Below are 27,029 nucleotides of genomic sequence, written 5' to 3'. Positions count from 1 at the left end.
AGGGCACACGACACAATCCCTTCTCCTCCATTCTCCTCTCGGGATCTTGGGCACGCACGCACACGCGCCCAGCATGAGATTTAAGCCACCGGGTCCGGGGTGCGAACCACGGTCAATTACATGGGAGTCCAGCGACATAGCCATTACACTAACTGCTGGCCTCATCGTTCTTGAATGACCAGATCATCTGCTTTCAACAAGCGTTTTCCCATTCATACACTCACATAGTTTGAATATTCTCCCATTTTCATACATTCCCCAGTTCAGGGTTAGTCCTCGCTGGTCTTGCCTGATAAGGCCAACAGCTCAGGCCCTGTGATTGTCCTTGCAGGAAATGAAGACCTCAGCAACAATGGGTCTCTGCACTCAGCCAACTCCACCCCCAACCTGGCTGTGACTGAGCAGCAGCCATCCCCGCCCAACCCAGAGCGTCCTTCAATGGAACAACCCACCAAGCCGAAACTTGAAGGGGTTCTGGTGAACCACAACGAACCCCGGTCCAGCTCTAGGATTGGGCTCCGTGTGCACTTTAACCTGCCTGAAGATGACAGAGGCAGTGAAGCATCCTCTGAGGGTGGCGTGGTGACCACCAGCCTAACCAGGCCCAATTCTTTCCAGGAGAGGTTCAACGGACAAGCAGCAAAAATCCCGGAGCCTTCCTCGCCTGTAAAAGAGCCCCCACCGGTTCTGGCCAAACCCAAACTGTAAGTAAAAAAGTAGATAGCCAAGAGTGACCATAAGCTTCTCCTTAGTCCAACCTTTTTAAAGATGATAGAGTGGAAAAAGGGAATTACTAAATGAGAAAATACATATTAAATGCTTTGTTAGAATGTCTGTACATCAAGGAAGTGTATTGTCACTATCATCGTTATTAATGTTCTACCTCCAAGCAGTGTGTACCTAAGCTACTTCAGAAAGATGGTTGTATAGCGTGAGAGGCTTTCAGGTAAAGCACACCTATGCCCTCTCTGTAAAAAATGTGCTATGGGAGGTGGGCGGCAAATGGCACAGTGGTTGCATCATTGGACTCCCAGATGGTTGACCATGGTTCAAGACCCAGACCCAGTGGCCTGAAACTCACGCCAGGCATGTGTGCATATGTGCATGTGTGCCCAAGATCCTGGGAGGAGACTGGAGGACAAGGGATCGCAGCATGGCCATCTCCCTGGAGGGTGATTTCTCCTTTTCCCTCTTACTGTCACACTCTCTCTAGAGAGCCTTTGTCAGAGCCATGCTTCAATGTCTAATGCTCATCCACAGCAATGAGAATACAGAGCACGATACTAGTATTATGTTCTGTTTCATCCACACATCAAAATGATAAAAAAAATTATGTTTATAAATTACACTAGCCTTTCATTTTATAAGATTTTTTTTTTTTGCCATAGAGAGCGTGCACTCGCCAGAGAGATACAGCGAGACAGAGAAGGAAAGCAAGAAATCACCCCTAGAAGGGATAGTCATACCACAAGTCCTTCTCCATTCTCTTCTTGGGATTTTGAGCACAAACACACACACACACACACACACACACACACACACACACGATGTGATTTTCAAGCCTCTGGGTCTGGAATTCCAATTGTAGAGTCAGCCGTGTGGGATCTAGCGCCTTAATCACTAAGCCACCTGTGGGGCCTACATTCGCCTTTATTTTTTTGTTTGTTTTATTTTTTATTTTTTGGCCAAAGGAGCACATTTTATTATTTGTATGTACAATAACTCAATGGTGTACATTTAACCCAGTTTGGTGGAAAGCTCTGTAGCCTTTGCCTTTTCCAGCTTAGCAAAATGAGCCACAGATTTTGGGCCCAGTACATTGCCTCCCCAGTGATGGTGGATCTCATCCTATCTGTCATTGTAATTGGTTTTGATGGCTTCCACCAGCTAAACCAAGGCACCTTTGTCTTCTGAGTTAACCTGCGTGAAGATGACAATGGGGCAGTTTTCCTGTGGACCAGGCGTCCCACCCTGGCCTTCCCCTTGATAATGCAGTAGGGAACCGAACCCTCATATTCCCACACAGGGTAGGCAGGAGGATGGCGAGCTTGATGGGTTCTATGTCATGTGTAGTCACCCCCAGCTGAGCCTTCTTGCTCCCACCCAAGGTGGTGACAGTGCAGGCCTCTGCTCAAAGAATGGGTGGCCTCTTAGTGGGGACCCTTTACCAGCAGCTTTCTTCTCAGCCCGGGCCAGCAGGCGCTGCTGCTTCTCTTGTTTCATCTCTGACCTGTACTTGTGGGCCAGCTTAGGCAGCTGAGTATCTGTCTGGTCGTCCAGGGCCTGGGTGAACTAGTGAGTCGCAGGAAGCATTTTCAGCTCCTTGTAGATGATGGCCCTCTGCCATTGCATGCACATGTAGTGGGGCCATTTGACGAAGCTGGTTAGACTGGATGGCCTGTCCTGTGCCAGAATTCTTAGGCCTTTTCTCCAACAGGGCATGTACTACCTTCTTGGCTTCCTGCCTCTCCACAGTGGCGAGAGCTGGTGCCATCTTCTTCCCTTGGCCTTCTTTCCTGTATGCATCTTGGGTGTCTGGAGGAGAGAGAAAGGAAAGGGAATTGTCCTACATTCGCCTTTAAAAAAAAAAATTAATTTACTTATTTATGCCAGAGGTCATATGTACACATGAGAGAGTGAGCGTGCCCCAACAAGGCCTGGCCATGCTGTGATCCTTTTTCCTTCAGTTCTCCTTTACATCAGGACCCTAGACACATATGTGCCCAGCATGTTTTCCAAGCTATCAGGACTGGGACTCAAACCCTAGTGCCCCATATGGAATTTGGCTTCCTCTGCATAGCACCCGACAGCTGCACTACAGGCTTGGCCTCTGTGATGATATTAACCTTTAATACCAACCTCAAAATCTACAGCAACAGTGCTCCCACCACGTGTTCATTGGAAGCCATTCATGTTGTTTTGTTTCAGTCTTCATCATTTGATAAATCGAAATTCTGGTTATAAGATTCAACATTATAAAATAAGCTGGTCTCTAAGCTGGTCACGTCCAGAAGTGTCTTGGTCCCATCAAACTTTTGCCAATCAGAACTTTTTTGCTTTAAATGAAACAGGAGTTCACTTAAGATAGAAAGAAGGGAGAGATTATTACAAGGATGTAGGCAGAAATGGGAAACAACGCCTTCCAGCCTGCAGGAGAACTATTGAGTTGGGAGCTCGGTCTCCTCACCTGTCACTCAGGAATCATAGTCAGTCCAGGCTCTGATTGCTGGAGCTCACTCGGCTGACTCGCTTTCTTTCCGTCTGAGCATTTCTTTCCTCTGTGTATGTTTGGACTATTCTTCTCTCTTTGAAGACTGGTCGATCCATATGTTGTACATCATGGCCAAGTCCCTGTTTTGCATTGTGGTACATATATAAAGTGCCACTGATGATGAGTTCTCAGCAGCTCCGTTCCAAATTCCAGCTGGTCGAGGTAAAAATCTCTAGCCCCTCAGTCTGCTCAGCGAGGCAGGATATTGATGGTTGGAAGGAAGAAAAATCATGTGTATCAAATCGGGAGCCGTGGTGGGAGAAGTTCTCAGAGAAGGTAGTAGAGGGAAACAGGTATCCCCAAACAACTTCCTTGGGACCTGCCTCCTTTGTAGGGCTTTCTCTCACCTAGGGACTGTTTTAGGGGATATTACATATGTCAGTGAGGATTCAGGTGAGTACCATATTATAGAAAACCCAAACTGGATTAGACGCCTGAGGGTGTATTTTCTCTCACATGAAATAAGTAGACGAGGAGTCTGGGGCTCTAATAGGGATTTCTATGGTCATTAAGAATCTAGTCTCGGGAACCAGCAGTTAATGTAATGGCTATGTCGCTGGATTCCCACGTAGTCAACCGCGGTTCGCGTCCCGGACCCGGTGGCTTAAAACTCATGCCAGGCGCATGTGCGTGCGTGCCCAAAATCCCGAGAGGAGAATGGAGGAGAAGGGATTGCGGTGTGACCATTCCCCCTGGGGGGCGATTTCTCGCTTTTTGTCTCTATGTCTCTCTCTCTCTGTCTGTCTGGCGAGCTCACGCGCCCTATAGTGAAATCCTCTAAAAAAAAATAATAAAAGAATCTAGTCTCAGGGCCAGCAGGTGGCATGGTGGTTAAAAGTGCTGGATTCTGTTCATTGGAAGCCATTCATGTTGTTTTGTTTCAGTCTTCATCATTTGATAAATTGAAATTCTGGTTATAAGATTCAACATTATAAAATAAGCCTCTAAGCTGGTCACGTCCAGAAGTGTCTTGGTCCCATCAAACTTTTGCCAATCAGAACTTTTTTGCTTTAAATGAAACAGGAGTTCACTTAAGATAGAAAGAAGGGAGAGATTATTACAAGGATGTAGGCAGAAATGGGAAACAACGCCTTCCAGCCTGCAGGAGAACTATTGAGTTGGGAGCTCGGTCTCCTCACCTGTCACTCAGGAATCATAGTCAGTCCAGGCTCTGATTGCTGGAGCTCACTCGGCTGACTCGCTTTCTTTCCGTCTGAGCATTTCTTTCCTCTGTGTATGTTTGGACTATTCTTCTCTCTTTGAAGACTGGTCGATCCATATGTTGTACATCATGGCCAAGTCCCTGTTTTGCATTGTGGTACATATATAAAGTGCCACTGATGATGAGTTCTCAGCAGCTCCGTTCCAAATTCCAGCTGGTCGAGGTAAAAATCTCTAGCCCCTCAGTCTGCTCAGCGAGGCAGGATATTGATGGTTGGAAGGAAGAAAAATCATGTGTATCAAATCGGGAGCCGTGGTGGGAGAAGTTCTCAGAGAAGGTAGTAGAGGGAAACAGGTATCCCCAAACAACTTCCTTGGGACCTGCCTCCTTTGTAGGGCTTTCTCTCACCTAGGGACTGTTTTAGGGGATATTACATATGTCAGTGAGGATTCAGGTGAGTACCATATTATAGAAAACCCAAACTGGATTAGACGCCTGAGGGTGTATTTTCTCTCACATGAAATAAGTAGACGAGGAGTCTGGGGCTCTAATAGGGATTTCTATGGTCATTAAGAATCTAGTCTCGGGAACCAGCAGTTAATGTAATGGCTATGTCGCTGGATTCCCACGTAGTCAACCGCGGTTCGCGTCCCGGACCCGGTGGCTTAAAACTCATGCCAGGCGCATGTGCGTGCGTGCCCAAAATCCCGAGAGGAGAATGGAGGAGAAGGGATTGCGGTGTGACCATTCCCCCTGGGGGGCGATTTCTCGCTTTTTGTCTCTATGTCTCTCTCTCTCTGTCTGTCTGGCGAGCTCACGCGCCCTATATGGTTATCCTCTAAAAAAAAATAATAAAAGAATCTAGTCTCAGGGCCAGCAGGTGGCATGGTGGTTAAAAGTGCTGGATTCCCACATAAGTGACTGTGGTTCGAGTCCTGGACCTGATGGCTTACTTTCTCACTCTCTCTTTGTCTCTCCCTGGTTGGCATGTGTAAAATACTAATAAATTAAAAATCTTAAAAAAATAAATCTAGTCCCTTTCATCTTTCTGCTCTGCCACTGGTTTCTTCTCCAGATCCCCTCTTGAACCAAGATGGCTGGTGTTGGTCTAGTCATCTCATCTGCATGTCAGGCAGCAGGAAGCATAAATGGGCTGAAGTCAGTCTTGGTGTCAGAACCCCCACCACACACACTTTATATATATGTGTGTGTGTGTGTGTGTGTATGTGTGTGTGTGTGTGTGTATTCTTAGAGGGCACGTGTGCTTGCTGGAAAGAAACAGGGAGAAAGAGACAGAAAGTGAGAAAGCACCTCCCATGGGGAATGGTCATGTCACAATCTCTTCTCCCTTTCTCCTTCCTTTCAGGATTTTAGGTATGTACACACACTAGGTATGTTTCTTTTCTATCTTTTTTCTTTTCTTCTCTTTTATCTTTTCTTTTCTTTTTTCTCTTCTTTTTAAGAGGTTTTTGCTATAGGGGCATGTGCACTAGCCAGAAAGACAGGGACAGAGAGACAGAAAGTGAGAAATCACTCCCACCCCCACCCCCCAGGGGGAATGGCCACGCTGCAATCCCTTCTCCTCCATTCTCCTCTCAGGATCTTGGGCATGCATGTACACGTGCCAGGTGTAAGTTTAAGCCACTGGGTCCGGGACTCAAACCATGGTCGACTACATAGGAGTCCAGAGATGTAGCCATTACACTATCTGCTGGTCCTAACACTAGATATGTTTCTTAATTCACCAGGTCTGGGACTCAAACTGCGCAGTCAGCTGTGTGGAATTCAGCTGCTTTAGCCATCATGCCACCAGCTTGCCCAAGAACCCTTGTTAAGGAATCTTCTTAGTAGCCTCACCCAAAATCTTCTGGTTATATTTCATTAGCCAGAATTTAGTCACATGGTATACCAGTTGCAGAGGAGGAGGCTGGCAAGTGTAGTCTTTCGCTGCACACATTGCCACTACAAATATAAGATTCTTCACAAAGGGAAAAAGTAAGTAGACAGCAGTGTCTGCCAGGGGAGACTTCCAAGTAAGACAAAAATGATTTCTTGGCCGGTTCCCTGGTGCAGCTGTTGGGTGCTACACAAAAACAGCCAGATCCCACATGGCTGACCAGGGTTTGACTCTCAGCCTCAGAAGCCTCACATCAGGCATGCACACAGTGCCCAGGATCTCGATGAGCTGGGGAACTGGAGGAGGCAGGGTTGGAGTGTGACCAGGCCCCACTGTGAGGTGCTCTCTCTCTTTCTCTCTCTCTCTTTTACATGTGCGTGTGTGTCCTTTGGCATAAATAAATAATACTTCTGCTAACTTGAGTAGTGACATCCTCTAAAAATCCAACCCTATATAGTTGTTTAATTTTCTTTGCTTTCCTTAAGTTTGCTCTTATGCATGTGTAATTGTGTATACATGTTTATGTTAGCGTAGGTATGAATATACATTCATATGCTCACAAACACATGCACACACACACACACACACATACACATACCCTTTGTGGTTTCACCAGCCTACAACTTTTTCTTTCTTTCTTTCTTTTTTTTTTTTTTTTTTTTTTTTTTTGCTATAGGGTGCATGTGCTCGCCAGACAGACAGAGAGAGACAGAGAGTCAGAAAGTGAGAAATCACCTCCCAGGGGGGATGGCCACGCCACAATCCCTTCTCCTCCATTCTCCTCTCGGGATATTGGGCATGCACACACATGTGCCCAGCATGAGTTTTAAGCCACCAGGTCTGGACGTGAGCAACATAGCCATTACGCGAACTGCTGGTCCCCCCTACAACTTTTTCTTACTAGTTTTAACCTCATGGGTTTTACCCTCACATATTTTGTATTAAAATGTATTGGAACCAGCAGTTAGCATAATGGTTATGTCGCTGGACTCCCTTGTAGTCAACTGCAGTTTGCGTCCCGGACCTGGTGACTTAAAACTCACACCGGGCGCGTGTGCGTGTGTGCCCAAGATCTCAAGAGGAGAATGGAGAAGGGATTGCGGCGTGACCATCCCCTCTGGGGGGTGATTTCTCACTTTCTGTCTCTCTGTCTCTGTCTGTCTGTCTGGTGAGCGCATGCGCCCTATAGCAAAAACCTCTCCAAAAAATATATATATATATTGACTCAGTCTCCTAGAGAATACAATCTTCTTCTTGTCCCTTCAATTTACCTTACACAAGGAAAATGGAGATAATGTAGATCTTAAAACTGTAATAGAAAGAGAAGTTGTCCTTTTTAAATGTTGTCTCATCAAAGCCTAGATAATTCCAACTTCAAAATGTTCAACTCGAGCATCAAGCTTTCTAGAGCAGTGATTCTTTATCCTGATTCTATTCCAGAATAAAATGCAAAGCTTTTGAAAAATATTTGTGCCAATATTTTTTAATCTCATTTAAATCAAAATCTCTCCACAGATTATTTTAATGTATAGTCAGTTTGGAAACCAGTGGCCTAGAGCTAGAGAAATAACCTGAGTTGCAAGCCCTTCCTTACCCTCTTTCCACACTCAGAAAAAAACAAACAAGCAAACAAAGAATAATATTTAAAAGTGAGTACAATAGAGGCTGGTAGGTGGCATGGTTAAGGCACTGGACTCCCACATGGCTGACCATGATTCAAGTCCTGGATCTGGCAGCTTGCTTTCTCACTTGCCCTTTCACTCTCTCTCGCTCTCTCTGTCTCTCTCTGGTCTGATTTAAAAATAATAACAAATTGGGACCAGCAGATAGCGTAATGGCTATGTCACTGGACTCCCATGTAGTCAACCATGGTTGGAGTCCCAGACCTGGTGGCTTAAACTCACACTGGGCATGTGTGCGTGCATGTCCAAGATCCCAAGAAGAGAATGGAGGAGAAGGGATTGTGGCGTGGCCATCCTCCCTGGAGGGGGATTTCTCGCCTTCTGTCTCTCTGTCTCTCTCTGTCTTTCTTGCGAGCACACGTGCCCTATAGCAAAAAATAATAACAAATAAAATTAAATAAATAATTCTTTGGGGAAAAAGTGGGTACAATAGACAAAAAGTATTGGAGAATATACTAGGAAACCCTATGCTTTGGGGACAAGTATTTCTTTAGAGCAATGCTTCTTAGTCCTGGATGCATGTGAGGATCACCTAAAACCTTGCTATTCAAAGCATAGTAAGTGGACCAGCTTCACTGGCATCATCTGAGAGCTCGATAGAAATGTAGACAGGCTGTCTTCAGCCTGGTGGTTAAGGGAGCTAGGTTCCACATGGCTAACTATGGTTTGAACCCCAGCCTTGGCTACTTGAGAAACACACTAGTGTGTGTTGCGTGCGCATGCACGTGTGCCCTAAATCCCAACAGGGTGGAGAAGTGGAGGAGGAGGGATTGCAGCGTGACCACACCCCATTGGGAGATGCTTCCCCACTTCCCATTTTTCCAGCTCTCTCTGGGGAACACAGACAGCCTCTGGCAATTGAAAGAGAAAGAAATGCAGACTCTCAGACCCCACCCAGACCTCCTGAATCAGAAACTCTAGAGATGGGCCCAGATATCAGTGTTCTAACAAGCCCTCTGGAGGATTCTGAGGCTTGCTAAAGCTTAAGACAACTGATCTACATTCGAAAAGATAACAATAACTGTGTCTGGATGCTTTCTCAGGTCTTTTAACTCTCTGGGCCGTGGGGCCTACATTAGTGAGGTTTGCTTGTCTTTTATAGCAGGTGATTCTAGGTGCAGCCAGTGCAAAGACCACTGCTAAAACCATAGCATGTTTGCTCAGAATTGTGCAAATGTTTAACTGACAGAGGCAAGGAAGCCCTGATGTTCAGGACTCGCCCTCCATCTCCCACTGTGGCAGATTTCAAGTTCTATGAGATAGTCATTGAATGAGCGGATGGATGGGGTGAGCTGTTCAGAGCCAGCGAGAGCTTGGCTCCAGCACGCACTGCCTGAACTTGGCACTTGCCAAAACTGCTTTCAGAGGCAATTAATACAGTATCACAAGTTTGCTGAATTGTGTTTGATATTTTATCCAAAAAATTGAAAACCCCTAACAAATTATTTTAGTCTTTCTAAATATCCATATACATTCTTCATTCTTATAAATTCCTTCTCAAGAACTTCATTCTTACCAATGATAGTCATTCTTACAACTGTTGAAATTGTCTTTTGTAGTAGGGCATGTGTACTCACTGGAGAAAAAGAGAGACAGAAAGCAAGAAATCACCCCCTTGGAGGATGCTCCCACCACAGTCTCTTCTCCCTCAGTTTCCTCTTAGGATTTTGGGCAAGCATGCACACATGCCTGGCGTGAGTATCAAGCCACTAGGTCAGGACTCAAACCATGGGCGACCATGTGGGAGTCCGGTGACCTAACCACTACAATATCTGCTGGTCTCAATATTAATATTTTAAGGTAACTGGGGAGAATTAATAAACCTACAAAAAGAAAGCTTTGGCATGACTTGATTTCAGAAATCCTCATAGCAACAAGAAATGAGCAGCTGAGTTTATAACAGTTTTTGACAGGTTGTTACTTTGAAGTAGAGGTGTTATTTAGGATGTTAGAACTAGTATGCTTGGTAATTAATCTTCTTTCATTTTTGCACTGTACTTTGTACCGTTATTAGTAAATGGTAAATACGTTCCATATGTTATTTGTAAATAACCAGTCATTATTATGTATTGGTGTTTTATGTATGTATACCACGAGCTGTTTCAGCTGTCAGTAGTTTATATGGTCTTGGACATATTTTTTTCCTGCAGCAAGTAGACACATAGAAGACTTTATAAACATTTGTTGAATAATGGCGTTAACACTTTGCCCTAATGTGATAAATAATCTAACCCAAATAGCTGTTGTAAATCCCTTTTGAAACAAGACAGGTTTTTTTGGTTTGTTTTTTGTTTTTTTTTTAATTTGCTATAGGGTACATGTGCTCACCAGAGAGAGAGAGAGAGAGAGAGAGAGGGAGAGAGACAAAAATGAGAAAGCAAGCTGCAGGTCTGGGACTTGAACCATGGCAGGTCATGTGCAATTCCAGTGCCTTAACCACCACCCCAAGACAGAGTACTCTTAAAATAAATGAAAGGACTGGTAGGTGGTGTGGTAGTTAAAGGCACTGGATTCCCACATGATGGACCATGGTTCAAGTCCTGGACCTAACAGCTTACTTTCTTGCTTTCCCTTTCTCTCTCTCTGGTCAAATGAAAAATAATAATAACAAATGGAATTAAATAAATAATTATTTGAAATAAAATAAAAAATTCAAACAAAAACATATTTTCTTGAAATAATTCTTCCAGAATCTTAGACAATCAAAATAATGTGTTACTGTATCTTGTATAAAATTTTATTTACGGTCGTGACCCTGTGTAATCCAATATATTGCAGTGAATGCTAAGGGCTTGCATGCCATTTGGAATCTTACTTAAAGGGAAAAACTGGATCTTAGCTGTAGTCAACAGGAAGAAAGGAAAATAAGAATCATTCAAGGCGCCAGCCCCTAGCCTCGTGGTAAAGGGAACTGGCCAACTGTGACTCAAATCTAGGCCCCGATGGCTTAAAAAATGTGCCAGGTGCATTTGTGTGCACACCCAAAATCCCCACCGGATAGAGAAGGGACTGTGGCATGACCATACCCTATTTGGGTTGTTTTCTCTCTTTTTTCTCTTTCTCTCTGTCTCTCTGATGAGCCCAAGCAGCCTCTGACAATTTGAAGAAAGAAAAAAAAAATCAATATCAAATGACCTCCTGTTTCTTTATCATCAGTTTCTCTCTTTTTTTTTCTTTTAATTAATTAATTTTTTTAAAAAGCACAAGTTGTGATTTTGAAAGTTTTAGTTTTAGGGATTGCAGTGTGGCCATCCCCCCTGGGGGGTGATTTCTCGCTTTCTGTCTCTCTGCCTTTCTGTCTTTCTGGCGAGTGCACGCTCCCTATAGCAAAAACCTCTAAAAAAAAAAAAAAAAAAGTTTTAGTTTTTAAAGAATTATTTTATTTAACTTTATTTATTATTATTATTTTCCAGTGTTTTGATCAGAGAGAGAGAGAGGGAAAGTGAGAAAGCAAGCCACCAGGTCCAGGACTCAAACCATGGTTGGCCATGTGGGAGTCCAGTGCCTTTAACCACCATGCCACTTGCTGGTCCCTTCTTTTAATTTATTATTTTATTTTATTATATTTTTCTCCCACTGTAGAGCATGTGTGCTCACCAGAGAAAGTGAGAAAGCACCCCCCCTCAGGGGGATTACCACACTGAAATCCCTTCCCCTCCACTTTCCTCTTGGGATTTTGGGCACACATGCACACGTACCCAGTATGCTTTCCAAGCTACCAGGCCCAGGACTAGAACCACAAAGTCAGCCATATGGATCCAACTGCCTTAACCACCATGCCACTTGGCTGGCCCTATCATCCTTTTCTTTCTAAGATTACTTACTTTTCAGGTACTACCTTTTCCGTTATCATAGCTACAATAAAATATTTCTCCAACATCGTCACATTAAAACTTACTCATGCTACAAACATATTCTGAAAATCACACTGCAATCTTTATTCTATAGCAGTCACAGAATGTGACCTACTGAACATGAAACCCATTAACAGTTAAAAGGTTTTGTATTGTCTTACTTACTATTAAGAAAGTCAACATCAGCAGAAATAATAGTAATTATATATGTATTTTAAAGAAAATTCAACAAAGATATTTCTGCTTTTCTTGATTGCTGAATCTTTCATCTGTGATGAAATGAAAAGATTTCATTAACTTTCTTCTTAGTTTATTATTTATTTATTCGTTTCCATAAAAGAGAGAGAGACTGAGATACAGGCACCCCTGCAAGGTCTTCACCCCATGACCCACCCCCAGTCTCATCCTGCCCAGGTCTTGAGCACACGTGCCAGCACAGGACACAAACCTGGGACCCTTCCAAGTGGGTCCAGTTGTACTTTCACTGTGCCACAACCTGGCCTTTAATTCAATTTTAATTATATAATCTTATTATCTCAGCTTAAACATTTACTTCTAGAACAGTGGAGGCATAGGGGAGTTACTGACCCAAGTGGCTAATAGACCCGAATTCTTATTTTAACTCAAGAGAAGAGTTTCTTCATGGGTGAACAAAAGACATAGCGCTCAACAGCAGTCAAAGAAGCAGAAGAGGGTCCTCTACTTCGTGAAGTTACTGTTTCCAAAAACAGGGTATCAGAAATGTTAATGAACAGAAGGGAAGCGATTTTAAGCTCCAGGAATTAAGAAAAATCAAGATTTGGAGACTCTTTTGGTTCAGTTTTGTTGCTGTTAGAGTTGACTTTTCTGGTGATCAGAAAATCCTAAACCTTTTCATTTTAGGTAGATATCATGTTCAGCAAATCATCCTCTGTGTCCCAGAACACACATTTCCAAAGCACATAAAACTAGTGGCCTTGAAGCTCCGTGATCCCACACGTGATCTTCCCAGGGTTACTCATTTGAGCATATATTTTTCCAAACAGCAAAGTTTGGCAGCCTTGACAACTTTATACATATATGATATCAAGACACTTATGTTCTATTTTTGATGTTTTTTCAAATCCAGAGGGCACATGCTCTTGCTAGAGAGAGACAGAGACAGAGAGAGAGAAAGGAAGAAAGAGAACATCTCCCAAGAGTGCATGGTCATGCCACAATCCCTTCTCCATTTCTCCATTCTGTCAGGATTTGGAGCACACACGCACATACACCCAGCATGTTTTTGAGCCACCAGGGCCAGAATCTATTTTCTTTCTTAAAAAATAACTGTGATGACAAGTTAAATAGACCACGAGACTTCGATTGAATCACATAATGCCTCTGTGACTCAGGTTCCAATAGATGAGGAAACTGCTTCCAACTTAATCTTCATGTTCCTTTTAGAATCAAGAAAAGTCTAAAGCAATGCTACTAATTAGGTTGATCATGTAATTTATCATTCAAACCAAGATATTTTTGCATGTGAAAATGAATGCTATTAATAATGATGTTGGGAAAACAGACATAAACTGGGACTGTCCTGGGTGAACCGGGACACATGGCCAGATTATCTATAAAGCATTGTTGTCAGGAGAGAATGAGAAACACGAAGACACATCCAGCCTCTTTGTTAAGGTTTGCTCGAGCACTAGGCAGAGTGAAGATTATGGCATATTCTCTTGGAGAATTCAGCCCCCTTTAGTAACACATCCGTGTGCAGCTCAGAGCCTTGTCCAAAGCTGAGATTCTGCTGGTCAGAGGAACTTAGAGCACTGCCAAGGAAGGGAACATTGCTCTGTGTCTTTTTTCTAATTTATTAACATTCTCTGCACAACTCCAGGTCCACGGCACCAAGAATACCGTGTGAATGGTGCCCTTAGAAAGGAGGAGACACAAATAACTCACCAGCGAGTGATTAGCCTATTTCCTGCCTCTCTGGTTGTGTTTTCAATCCACATCAAGTTATGAACAGTCTGTCTACACATTTTCTAGAAGGTGAAGCTGATGGTAACACATTTCCCTTCTCTCTCCACTCTTGTTTTGTATGCAGCGATTCCACTCAGTTACAACAGCTTCACAACCAGGTCTTACTGGAACAACAGCAGTTGCAAAACCCATCTCCTTCATCTCCTAAGGAGTTTCCTTTCAACATGAGCGTTTTGAACTCTACTGCCCTCCCGGTGGTGACAGTACCCAGCAAGCAGGGGAAGGCTCCTTCATCGCAGACGTTCAGCTTGGCCCGGCCGAAGCACTTCTTCCCTCCCACGAATACCACCGCGGCCCCCGTGTCCCCTTCCAGCTCTCCGGTGTTCACCCTGAGCAGCACTCCTCAAACTATTCAGAGGACAGTGAGCAAAGAAAGCCTCTTAGTTTCTCAACCCTCCATGCAGCCCAAATCCCCAGGAGGGATTTCCATCCAAAACGAGTTACCCGCTCCAGGCCCAGCAGAGCCAGCACCTCCGCCACCGCCACTCACATTTTCCATCCCCAGCGGAAACCAGTTTCAGCCCCGCTGTGTGTCCCCATCTCCTGTCTCCCCCACCAGCCGGATTCAGAACCCAGTGGCTTTCCTCAGCTCCGTTCTCCCTTCTCTTCCTGCCATCCCACCCACCAACGCTATGGGGCTGCCCAGGAGCGCACCATCCCTGTAAGTACAACATCTTTGAGGTTTCTTGGTACCAATAATGCCAGTGAAGAGGGGCCATGTGTAGAATAGCTTGGTCTGGGTTAGAATTCTCACTTAGAGGACTCTTATATAGTCTAATCTCTTAGACACAAAATGGATATTGAACACCTCAGGACAAAGAACATGTTTCCTTTGCTTAATTTTTAATAATTAAAATATCATAAAAAGACATACAAACACAGATTCTCTCAACATACTCAACTTCATAAGTGCCCACTGACTACTGCTGTCTGGTTCATTTCAACCACTCTAATTTCTAGGCCTTTGTACCCTGGCCAGTGCATCTCACGGATGTGTTGTATGTGAATTTATTGTACAGGCCACCCCAGGGACTAATGAAGAAAAATACAAAGCCATCTCAACCAGTGAATGATGATTACATTCGTGAAACTAAGAATGCAGTGATTCTAGATTTGGGGAAAAAAATGAATTTCAGTGATGTCCGATCAAACCAGCAGGTAAGAGTGTTGGATTCCAACGGCTCTTCGGAATTTTATTATAAGAATATAATTTTGCTTTAGCCTGTCCTCAGTACTCAGGTCCTCTGACCCCAGTGAGGGTGACACTGCAGCTTAGATGATGGAGCACAGACTGACCAAGGGCATGTAGGAAATTCGTCCATGTGGATCTGCAGCTCTTGATTACCCCGTAGTTAATTCAGCTTACTTGTTTGCATGTGTTTACCAAGAATAGACGATAACAAAGAAGGAAAGAGATTAGACAGTCTGTTGTCCATCTCGGCATATCCTCGGCTCAGTTTTGGTAAACACCGTCACATCTTTAACGTATTTTGATATCTGAGCCTTGAGATGATTTAGACTTTAAGGAATGCTGAGATCCTAAGCCATCCTTCATCTGAATCCTTCAATCTCATGTGCCTAGATGGTTACTTACTAAATTCTCTCAAGGTTGAATCATGTGGAATAGCTGTTAGGCATCATTCTATGGTTTGACCTGTGTAATTCCTTGCTTTCTAAGAAACTAGAGAAACCAATGAGCAGAGAACGCTAGAGGTGAGCATCAGTTAAACAGAAGAAAGATAGATGGCTTTGATGTGGGCCATTTATTTTTGTTTTTGATAATCAAGTGGTTATTCTGCAAGTTTACTTTTTTTCTTTAAAGAGAGAGATTTTTGCTGTAGGGCATGTGCTGGAGACACAGAGAGAGACAGAGAAAGAAAGTGAGAAATCACTCCCCAGTGAGGATGGCCATGCTGCAATCCCGTCCCCTCCATTCCCCTGTTGGGATTTTGTACATTCACACACATGCACCCAGCATGAGTTTGAACCCACCAGGTCCAGGACTCAAACTGCAGTCAGCCATGTGGGAATCTAACACCTCAACCACTATGGCCACCTGCTGGCCCTCAAGTTTACATTTTAATAATCTAAGTCTTGGTTTATTTCTCAAGATGGGAACTGGTAAAATCTATTTTGAAATGTAACAAAATTTTGTTCAAAACAATACGCCAGATATCATGGAATTTGTGACATTGATGACGTTTGGAAAACAGATTCCAGGTTTTCCTGATCATATGTTATTTCCCTTAGTGTTTCTAGCTCTTACTTCAAGCAGAGCCATGAATATATAATACTTTGCAATTGTGTTATATATAAAGCAGCTTTTACTGAGTAGGTTCTTTTGAAAATCACTTAAAATCTTTTTTTTTTTTTTGAGAGGTTTTTGCTGTAGGGCGCATGCACTCGCCAGAAAGACAGAGACAGAGAGTCAGAAAGCAAGAAATCATCCCCCAGGGGAATGGCCATGCTGCAATCCCTTCTCCTCCATTCTCCACTCGGGATCTTGGGCACACACGCACATGCACCCGGTGTGAGTTTAAGCCACTAGGTCCAGGACTCGAACCATGGTCGACTACATGGTAGTCCAGCGACGTAGCCATTATGCCAACTGTTGGTCCCACCACTTAAAACTTTTAAATTTTGATTTTAAATTAACTGATGCAGAGTATATCAACTTGCCATGACTAAGTATACTTTTCATCTTGTTTCACCAAATTACATGTGAAACTACCAGGGTAGATATCCTCCTTCATCTTCTAGAGAAACTGAGGCATAGTCATCAAATAGTCAGGGGTGGAGCTCAAACTAGAGCCCTCAGCTATAAGACACTTGCACATTTTCCCCGAAACTACGCAGCCGACTACATGGTAGTCCAGCGATGTAGCCATTATGCCAACTGTTGGTCCCACCACTTAAAACTTTTAAATTTTGATTTTAAATTAACTGATGCAGAGTATATCAACTTGCCATGACTAAGTATACTTTTCATCTTGTTTCACCAAATTACATGTGAAACTACCAGGGTAGATATCCTCCTTCATCTTCTAGAGAAACTGAGGCATAGTCATCAAATAGTCAGGGGTGGAGCTCAAACTAGAGCCCTCAGCTATAAGACACTTGCACATTTTCCCCGAAACTACGCAGCCTTTTCAGTTTTATGACAGTTCCCTTTAAGCCCCATAAATGTTGCTATAACAAAGATTTGTTTTCCTATAATACTGTCATCACATGTGATGGTGAAACCTTGTAAGTGTCATTGAAATCAGAATTGTATTCAGACTATGTCTTTGACAACTCAAAGAGAAAGCAATGAAAAATGATACCAGTTCCACACATAAACCGTTTGATTTTTACTTTAATAGTTACTCTACGGGTAGGTCCAGGCTAACCCATTGCCAAACTCAGGGGAAAGGAGGGTTTCTCTTTCAATGAGCTGACATATAAGTACACATAAATGTGAACGTCCAGGAGTTGAATGCCATAAACCCAGAAGAACTCTCTTGTAAACTTCCATTATGAATCAACTTCCAGACTCACAGCTGAAACTAGGAAAGTCTCCATCCTCTGCCTCTGAATACCTGTGACATGTGTAAGTCTTCTGAGAATTATTATCCTGAGAAATATTACTGTTGGTTAAGTGGTTGTAGATTGCATTCTGTGCTGTGCATAGTAAATTCAGGTTGGATAAATGAAATTTAGAAAACTAAGGAGCTGTTTGAGATGAAATGCTTGCATCAGGTTGGTAGATGTAGATTCTGAGGAAGTTTTGAGAAATAAAATGATGACTGTACATATTGTTTTATCCATTGCTGCCCTGGGAAATGATAGTGAAAATGTCATGAAGAACTATCTAAAATAAAATACACTGTGGCCCATTGGTGAGGTCAAGAAGAAAGATAGCTTAGAAAAGTGTAAGAACACTAGATATGTGGGAAACAGTTATAAATAACTATTTCTGTAGTGATTATCATCTACCCCTGCAGTCTAGGGACACAGGAATCGAAATGACCTGTTTCTCGCTCCCATGTAGAGGTGGAGAACACATGAACAAAGGATTCTTCCTGAGCAGGATGTGTTTGTTTTGCTTTGCTTTGAAAACACTTAGGTTTAGAAAGCTGGAATCGCTCAACCTATTTTAATCCTAAACAAACGAAGAATAGTCTCCATCCTAGCACATTTGTGCAGGCTAGTGTGACCACACTGAGCTGAGCGTGAAAATAAATCAGAAGACCCTGAATGGTGAATATTACTGACCATATTGGTTTTTCTTTGATGTACCTACCACTTTGTATTTCTCTGTTGAAATATGAGGCTTCTTCAAAAAGCTCATGGAAAATACACTTCTTTTTTTAAAGAATTATTTTTTTGGGCTGGCAGGTGGCATGGTGGTTAAGGGTGCTGGACTCCCACATGGTTGACCACGGTTTGAATCCCAGACCTGGTGGCTTGCTTTCTCCCTCTCCCCCACTCTGTCCCTCTCTGGTCAAATAAAAAATAAATAAATAAAGTTAAATAAATTATTACTTTAAAAAGAGAATTTTTTTTTTTTATTTGTTATTTTTTTTTTCATTTGACCAGAGAGAGAGGGAAAGGGAAAGGGCGAGAGCAAGCCTCTGGATCTGGAATTCAAACCACAGTTGGCCATGTGGAAGTCCAGCACCTTAACTACCACGCCACCTGCTGGCCCTGAAAATGTACATTTAAAAATGTATGTATTTCCATTTCTTGCGCCAAAATATACTCATATTTTAATTCTATTTTTTTAGAAGTTTTTCGAGGTGCTCTCATGTTTCAGCATTTACCCTCTCATTCATTTTATGCATTTCCAATTAGCTATTAGCATTCGTTGATTCTTAAAACTTTGTTATCATCCTTCCAGATGTCCATATTTACTAAAATTTTTAACTTTCTAAACTGACAACAAAGTGTCTTTGGCCTAGGAATAAGCCTGATTTCTTTCTTTCTTTTCTTTTTTTTCTTAGAGATTTTTGCTATAGGGCACATGCGCTCTGTCTCTCTCACCAGAGAGACAGAAAGTGAGAAATCACCACCCAGGGGGATGGTCATGCTGCAATCCCTTCTCCTCCATTTTCCTCTTGGGATTTTGGGCATGCACACACACACACCCAGCGTGAGTTTCAAGCTGCCAATTCCAGGACTCAAACCTTGTTGACTACATGGGAGTCCAGCAACATAACTATTACACTATCTGCTGATCCCTAAGCCTGATTTCTTATCAGGTGTTTTGATTTCTAGATTGTAAGATACATCATTTCTTGTTTTAAAGAATATCATTCATCGGCCTTAATTGGACACCAGTGAAATCTAAATGATTTAGATTGACGTGTTGAACCTGAGAGGATGAAGGAGCCCAGGATAACAAAATGTAGCAAACCACCATGATGAGAGATTTTTTAAGTCACATACAACTTGGCGCAGTATTCTGCACCCAGTAGATATTTTCTGACTTTCATGTTGATGGCTAGTGTCTAATGTCAGTATTCCTCTCTCCACCATCTACTGTCTTATTCCAACTTTCCTCTTTGACCTCATTTCTCTGCCAACCTTCCCATCTCTTTTGGGGGGGAGGTGGGGAGAGAGATTTTTGCAATAGGGTGCGTGCACTCGCAAGAGAGACAGAAAGAGAGAAATAACCACCTGGGGGGATGGTCATGCTGCAATCCCTTCTTCTCTATTCTTCTCTTGGGATTTTGGGCATGCACACACATGCACCCAGCATGAGTTTTAAGCCAGCAGGTCTGAGACTCGAACCTCAGTTGGACAACGTGGAAGTCCAGCAATGTAACTGCTATGCCATCTGCTGGTCCCAACTTTCCCATCTCTTTATTCTGTCCTCCCACATCCCCCACACTTTGTAATATTAATTCTCCAGATTTATTTTAAAAAAGAAAAGAAAGAACAAAATTCTCCTTTGAGCACATTTTCTATAAGCAGATGGTATAGTAACTTCTGTTTTCATTTGCAAAGGGGATGAGGCAAGAGGAAATGGAGAACACGGAACGAGTCCAGTGCCAGAATGTTAAAATGCTCATCCACGGACTGATTGGTAGTGAAACCTTTGTGCAGAACTGTGCAGAAAGTACCTTTACATTGAATTCAACACATTTCTTGTGTTTGTAAATTTCCTCATGAAATCTGAACATAACTTACAATGACAACTTTGATTTATGTGTGGCCGAGCATTGGGGTATTTATCCTTGGTATTAACTTCTTAATTACAAAGGACTACAAAAAACAGCAACTCCTGTTTAGGGGATGGTGTGCATCTTTGTTACTATCTCAGGTGTAAAGATGCAGTGCTTTGGACCTGTAGCCTGGTAGTTAAGGGAGTCAGATCCCACATGGCTTACTGCACATGGATGACCATGCAGTTCGAATCCTGGCATCAGCAGTTTGAAAACTACACCAGATGTGTGCATGCTCAAAATCTCCAGAGAATGACATGATGGAGAAATGGAGGAAAAGGAATTGTGGCATGACCACATCTCATTGGAGGGTGTTTTCTCCCTGTGCCTCTTTTTCTGTCTCTCCTGGCGAGTGCACACACCCTCTGGCAAATTATTGGGTCATCGGGAAAGTCATGACACATTCTTGCATAGGAAAATTTGTCGTGACTTTCCCGATGACCTAATATTACAAAAAAGTAAAAACCAGTGCTTTAGTAACAAGCCACATATCCCTGTCATATAATTGCAGTTTCCTTTTTTTTTTAAGATTTATTTATTTATTTTATTATTTTTTGCCATAGAGCAGTTGCCATCATGCCCTATTTTATTATTTTTAATATGACCAGAGAGAGACAGAGAAAGAGAGAAAGGGACAGTGAGAAAGCAAGCCTCCAGGTCCGGGACTTTAACTGAGATTGGCCATGTGGGACTCCAGTGCCCCCAATCATCACGCCACTTCCCGGCCCCTTGACTATATTCTTATTTTGTTGCTCATCTGCAGTTTATACATTATATTATATAACTGGTACATTACAAATGTATGTCATAGAAGCAATTTTATTTTTGTCTTCATTATCCCTTTAAATTTACCCCATGAGGGCGTCAGCAGGTGGCGTGGTGGTTAAGGCTCTGGAATCCCCACATGGATGACTGGGGTTCCAGTCCCAGACCTGGCGGCTTGCTCTCTTTCTCTCTCTCTCTCTCTGTCATTCTCTGGCAAAACTCATGTTATAAAATAATAATAAGTAAGTAATTCTTAAAATAATTTTTTAAAAGTTTAAAAAAATAAATTTACCCATGGGACTAATTCTGCTCAATTCAAATACAAGCTAATCAGAAACCTTTTTTAAATTTTTTTATATTTTTTTAAAATTTACCAAAGGGCAGGTGTGCTCACAGAAGAGAGAAAACACCCCCGCCTCAGGGTGTGGTCACTCCACAATCTTCTTTTCCCCATTTCTTCATCTCGTCAGCACTTAGGGCACACGCACACAAAGGCCTAGTGTGTCTTGCAAGCTGCCTGGGCTGGAATTTGAACCACAGTCAGCTGTTTGGGATCTGGCTTCCAACACATTGCTCTTAACTGCCGTGTAATATGTCTAGCCTCCAATCTGACAAACTCGTGGGCCACTTTTAGACCCTGTGAAAGTCTGTGGTTACCTTTTTCCAATAGGCCAATCATTTTTAAAATATAAGACCCCACACACAAACACCCTCATCGCCACCCCACACCCCAAAGGCTGTTGAAAGTGGCTAATCTAAAATCAGGAAGGAGGATGTGGGCAGCTTCTCTCCCCCCTCTTCACTAACTGCTGTTCCTACTCCCTCCTTTCCCGACCCTGGAAAGATCTGAGGTGACTCCACATTTGCTTTGTCTCATGTGTGGCGTACGTGTGCATGATGGGAACCAATGCATGTTCTCTGCCCTGATGTGCTCTAGGCCTGCAGGCTGCTCCACACAACCTTCCGCTTACCCACCAGCAAAAAGCCTGCTCAGACAGAAGTCAGACGCCAACCCACTGGGTTCTAACTGCAGGAAGAATAGCAAGGCCCCTAAGTGGATTTGGTGATTTACTTGACTACACTGAGGTGAAACACAGGTACTCCAGGGCTGGGAATGGAGGAAGGAGACTCAGACATGACTAGTTGCCTCCAAAGTCCTTTTACTGGGTCTTCTTCCTGACTCGCAACCTGGTGGCTTGCTTTCTCACTCGCCCCATGTCTCTCTCTGGTCAAATGAAAATAAATTAGTGAATAAATAAAATTAAATAAATTTGAAAAATTATCTAAACTTTCCTTAAGCACCTGTTTTGAAATTCCTGGATTATGGTGTGTCTCGAAACTCAGTTGTTTTCTGCCATCTAGACTACCTTGGTGCCTCAGTAGAAACTTCGGATTAAGATACGGTATCCCTACTAGTTACAAATAGTATATTTTTCTTTACTTTATTTAGTTTTAGTTTTCCTATAGGGCATGTGCACTTGCAAGAGAGAGAATGAGAGAGAGAGTGAGAGAGAGAGAGAGAGGGAAAATGAGAAATCACCCTTGGAGAAATGTCCACATCATAATCCCTTTTTCTCCACTCTCCTTTCAGGGTTTTAGGCATACACACCCTCTTGCCTAGCATGGTTTTCAAGCCTCTGGGTCAGAGACGTGAACTGTGCTATCAGCCATGTGGATCCAGTGCCTTAATCTCCATGTCCCCGGCTGGCCACAGATAGTTTATTTAAAATAAACCATTAAGTGTTTGGTTTTCATCACCTCCCAGTTTGTAGTACTGGCTAATATAATACGTGTATAACCAAGGTATGCATGTTTATAGTAAATTAAATGTTTTCATGCATGTTTTCATCGTATTGCTTCTGTACTTCCTTTTATTAAATCAATTCAAGCACCTTTTTTCTTTTTCTATTTCATTTAGGTATGCACGTTTATAGTAAATTAAATGTGCATGTTTTCATCGTATTGCTTCTGTACTTCCTTTTATTAAATCAATTCAAGCACCTTTTTTCTTTTTCTATTTCATTTTTAGAGAGAGATTTTTGCTATAGGGCACATGTGCTCACTAAAGAGAAAGAGACAGAGAGAAAGTGAGAAATTAACCACCCTCCCAGGGGTGGGCACGGGAAATGAAATACAAAGCCTTGGAAGTTTCCCATTTTTCTCTCAATCCCTGTGCCCTTGTCCTTGCCTGGTCAGGCCTGCTGGGGTGCTGGGAGTGTCCTGGGAGGTGGGGACTGGAAATGAGGTGGAGGAACAGAATATGTAGCATTGAAAAAGGAAAGAGGGAAATCTCTAGTGAGTGAAAAGGAAGCTGCGAAGGCCACTTGGCTTCCCCATTCCTTCTAACCGTTCACAAGTGGTAGACAGATATAAGTTGGTCATGATCAAAATTGGAACTTTTGTTTACTTTAATCTTTGTTTCCAAAATATTAATAGAAAACTGAAATGATAAATCACCGTGAGAGTCTGCACGGTGCTCACCGCTGGGTGTGGTGGGAGGAGAGGGGAAGGGATATAATTAGGAAGTGACAGGTGGCACTTATGGCTCCCATCGAAGGCCAGTTTCTTTGCTGATAGTGATTATATAGGTGTTGGCTTCATAATTATTGGACATAGGGTATGCTGTACCTTTGCTTTATGCCTTCTTCTGTGTCATATTTCACAGTAAAATGCTTAGTTTTGTTAAAAGAAAAAATTACTATGAAAAACAGAGAATTCATGTTTTTACGCTTCTTTCTCTTTTTTTTGAGAGTTGTTTGTTTGTTTTGCTATAGGACGTGTACACTCTCCAGAAAGAGACAGACAGAGAGACAGAAAGCGAAAAATCAACCCCCCCACGGGAGATGGCCACGCCACAATCCCTTCTCCTCCATTCTCCTCTCGGGATCTTGGGCACACACGCACATGTGCCTGGCACAAGTTTAAGCCACTGGGTTTGGGATTCAAACTGCGATCGACTACATGGGAGTCCAGCGACATAGCCATTATGCCAACTGCTGGTCTCAAGCTTTTTTTTTTTTTTTTTAATGAGAGAGAGAGAAAAAGACACCCCCCCAACAGGATCTGGTCATATGCAAAACCGCTCTCTCAGCCCTCCAGCTAGACAGTGTGTTGGACATCTATGTCTGGCGTATTTCAGGTCAACTCGGGATTTCACCCTGCAGTCAGCCACGTGGCTTCCAGTCTGCAGGCCAGTGCACCTCCACCTGTACCACTGAGGCTGGGCCAGCATACTCTTCAATTAAGCACTGAACTAGTTTTAGGAAACAAAAATTTCCTTTCTGATTTAACCACAGCAAGAGTCTGTGACTAATTCGAGATGAGTATGGTCCACCTGTTCTCATCACTGCTAACCACTCTCAGAATCAGGCTCAGTCAGCATCTCTAAGCATGCTTTGATCACAAGCTTCAGAGAAATGGAGAATAGCCATTCTCACAAAAACGATTGAGATTTCCTGAGCTCTAGGATCAGTGTGTACATTGCATACTGTGTGAATTATTATTTTTTAATACAATTTTTAAAATAATAGGGCTACTATTTAGCCATTATTTCACATGGTAGTTCGTCTTACTCCTAAGCATTCCTAAACATAAACAACACCCAAAATTGTTAAAAGGAAAAGTAATACCAGTTTAGAAGCATAAATGCAGTGCAACAAAGAATATATTCTTGATATGATTTTAAACTGACAAGACTGTGAAATATTTCAAATCAATGGGACCATTAATATATTTATGGACTATATAGTCATTTTTATTATTAGGTTGAATAATATGAAACTGTTGATACTCTACCATTGTTGGCCTTCAAAAATGACAATTTCAGGGACCAGCAATTGGTGTAATGGCTATGTCGCTGAACTCCCATGTAGTCAACTGCAGTTCGAGTCTCGGACGCAGTGGCTTAACTCATGCCAGGCACGTGTGCATGTGTGCCCAAGATTCCGAGAGAAGAGTGGAAAAGAAGGGAATGTGGCGTGGCCATCCCCAGAGGGGTGATTTATCACTTTCTATCTCTCTGTCTGCCTCTGTCTTTCTGGCGGGAGCATATGCCCTATAGCAAAAGCCTCTCAAAATAAAAAAAATGACAATTTCATATAATTCCAGTAGGTAGAAGCTTTAATGTTTTTTCTAACAAATTCCTTTAATGTTGAAAATAGTCTTAATACTTTAAATTAGGCTTCAGAATCCAAAGACATTAATGCAGATGAACAGTCTTTTGCTGTAACTGATGTGAATGAATTGATTAAAAAATTAATAAACTTGGGACCAGCAGGTGGTGTGGTGGTTCAGGCACTGGACACTCCCACATGATCGACCACAGTTTGAGTCCTGGACCTGGTGGCTTGCTTTCTCACTTTCTCTCTCTCTCTCTGGTCAAATAAAATAAGTAGATAAATAAATAAAATTAAATAAATAAATCTTGTTTAAAAATTAATAAACTTTACTGAAGATTCATCACTTTTTTCAGTCTGAAGGAGCTGTGGATTCATGTGCTTACCTAGTCTGAGATGTGGCCAAAGGAGTAGATTTCAAATTGGTTCCAATGAATTGAAAGCAAGAAACACTTGGTTTCTACATTTTCTAAATTCCAATTCTACCCAAATTCAGATGATGGTGTGTAGTAGACAATAACTAGAGGATGTAAGTCACATGACTTAATAGCTTGTCAATGCATGAGTTCTGAACTCAGTTACTAGATCGATGACTAGAGGTAGGTGTACATCAGCCTTGTGCTTCCAAATTTCATTTCAGGAGTATCCCAGTGCCCTCTGCATAGGACTCACCTCAATGATAAAGTTATGGCTAACTGGAGTCATGAGTTGTTGGTTTGTGGGGTGTTTTGGGGGGATTATTTATTTATTTAATTCCATTTGTTATTAATTTTTAATTTGACCAGAGAGAGAGAGAAAGAGAAAGCAAGAAAGTAAGCCACCAAGGACTTGAACCGTAGTCAGACACGTGGGAATCCAACACCTCTAACCACCGTGCCACCTGCTGGCCCCTAGTGTCAGGAGTTTAACCAAAGGTTTCACTCTTACCCCAAGCACATGACTCCAGATTTCTCAAAGCTACAGTAATGCTAGAACAAGTGATTACATCTATGCCATTCCTGTATCGACGCATTCTTCAGATAGTCATTGAGCACCTGCCCTGGGGCAGGCTCTATTTTCAGTACTCTTGATATAGGTGGAAGCAACACAAACAAGATCCCTGCTCCTGCTCCTGTGGAGCTAGCAGTCTAGTACTTAGAGATTCAACCATTCAGTAAATAAACAAGACAAATACTGACGAGGAACCAACGTTGTGCATAGAATTAATATGGGGAGCAGGTATTTTAGATGAAATAGCGTGGGGAGGCAGCTTGAGCTAGGTGACATTTAAGCTTGATAAATAGGATATGGCAGGGACAGAGAGTGAAAGGAATCCAGGATAGGTCCTAGATTTAGGATTTAACTTAGTGCATTCAAAATGTGGTCTAAGGGATTGTGCCAGTCTGCGAGCTATCACCACTCCACCTTGACATAAGTACAGAAGTTGAGAGTAACCAGTAAGAAATATTTTTAGTAATTCGACAGGGAAACTTTACATCTATTAAATATAGTAATTTTGCATGTCTTTTTAACTTCATTTTGCTAGTAATTCATTTTTATTTTATTTCACAAAAGTACAGGTCGAGTAAAGTTTTTAATTGCCAAAGGCCGTGTGTGCTTGCTAGAGAGAGTGGGAAAGAGAGAGATAAAGCAATTCCCAGTGGGGCTTGGGAACGCCATCATCCCTTTCCTCCATTCTTCCATCCTGTTAGAATTTGGGGCACATATACACACATGCCTGGTGAGTTTTTCAAGCCATCAAAGGGTGGTCAGCCATGTGGGGTCCAGCTCCCAATGCACGGCGCTTAACTATTGTACTAAGGGTCTAGCCCCAGGCTGAAATGTTTAAAGGCCTTGTTTTCACCATATGCAGTGTGAGAAATACTGTGGATGAATGATGGTACCATTTCCTGTAATGAAGGAGAGCAGGTTAGGAGCATTTCTAAACAGAAATCAAGAGTGTGTTTTGGGCCATGCTAAGTCTGGGACATCCATAAGGCTCCGTAATGTAGAGTAGATCTGTGGGAACATCACTGTGCAGTTCTGGGAAGAGTCCAGGATGAGAGATGTGGATATGGGAGTCATCAGCAG

The 27,029-nt window shown here is 42.6% G+C and overlaps 1 protein-coding gene and 1 pseudogene across 1 annotated transcript in view; one reads left to right on the top strand and one right to left on the bottom strand.

The window, feature by feature from the left end:
* The window catches only part of MYPN (myopalladin), a 96,362-nt gene that overhangs the window by 50,966 nt on the left and 18,367 nt on the right, over positions 1–27,029 (top strand). The window contains exons 9-11 of the mRNA XM_006148947.1: positions 332–704; positions 13,938–14,534; positions 14,893–15,031. Coding sequence (XP_006149009.1) covers positions 332–704; positions 13,938–14,534; positions 14,893–15,031 — 1,109 coding nt within the window. The remainder of the gene's footprint in view (positions 1–331; positions 705–13,937; positions 14,535–14,892; positions 15,032–27,029) is intronic.
* LOC106734905 (60S ribosomal protein L7a pseudogene) lies at positions 1,738–9,541 on the bottom strand (annotated as a pseudogene).

Source organism: Tupaia chinensis, unplaced genomic scaffold (genome assembly GCF_000334495.1).
Source record: "Tupaia chinensis unplaced genomic scaffold, TupChi_1.0 Scaffold000250_1, whole genome shotgun sequence".
NCBI classification, from domain to species: Eukaryota; Metazoa; Chordata; class Mammalia; order Scandentia; family Tupaiidae; genus Tupaia; species Tupaia belangeri.
The sequence above is the reverse complement of the archived record's forward strand: the minus strand, read 5'-3'. Positions and strand labels throughout refer to the sequence as shown.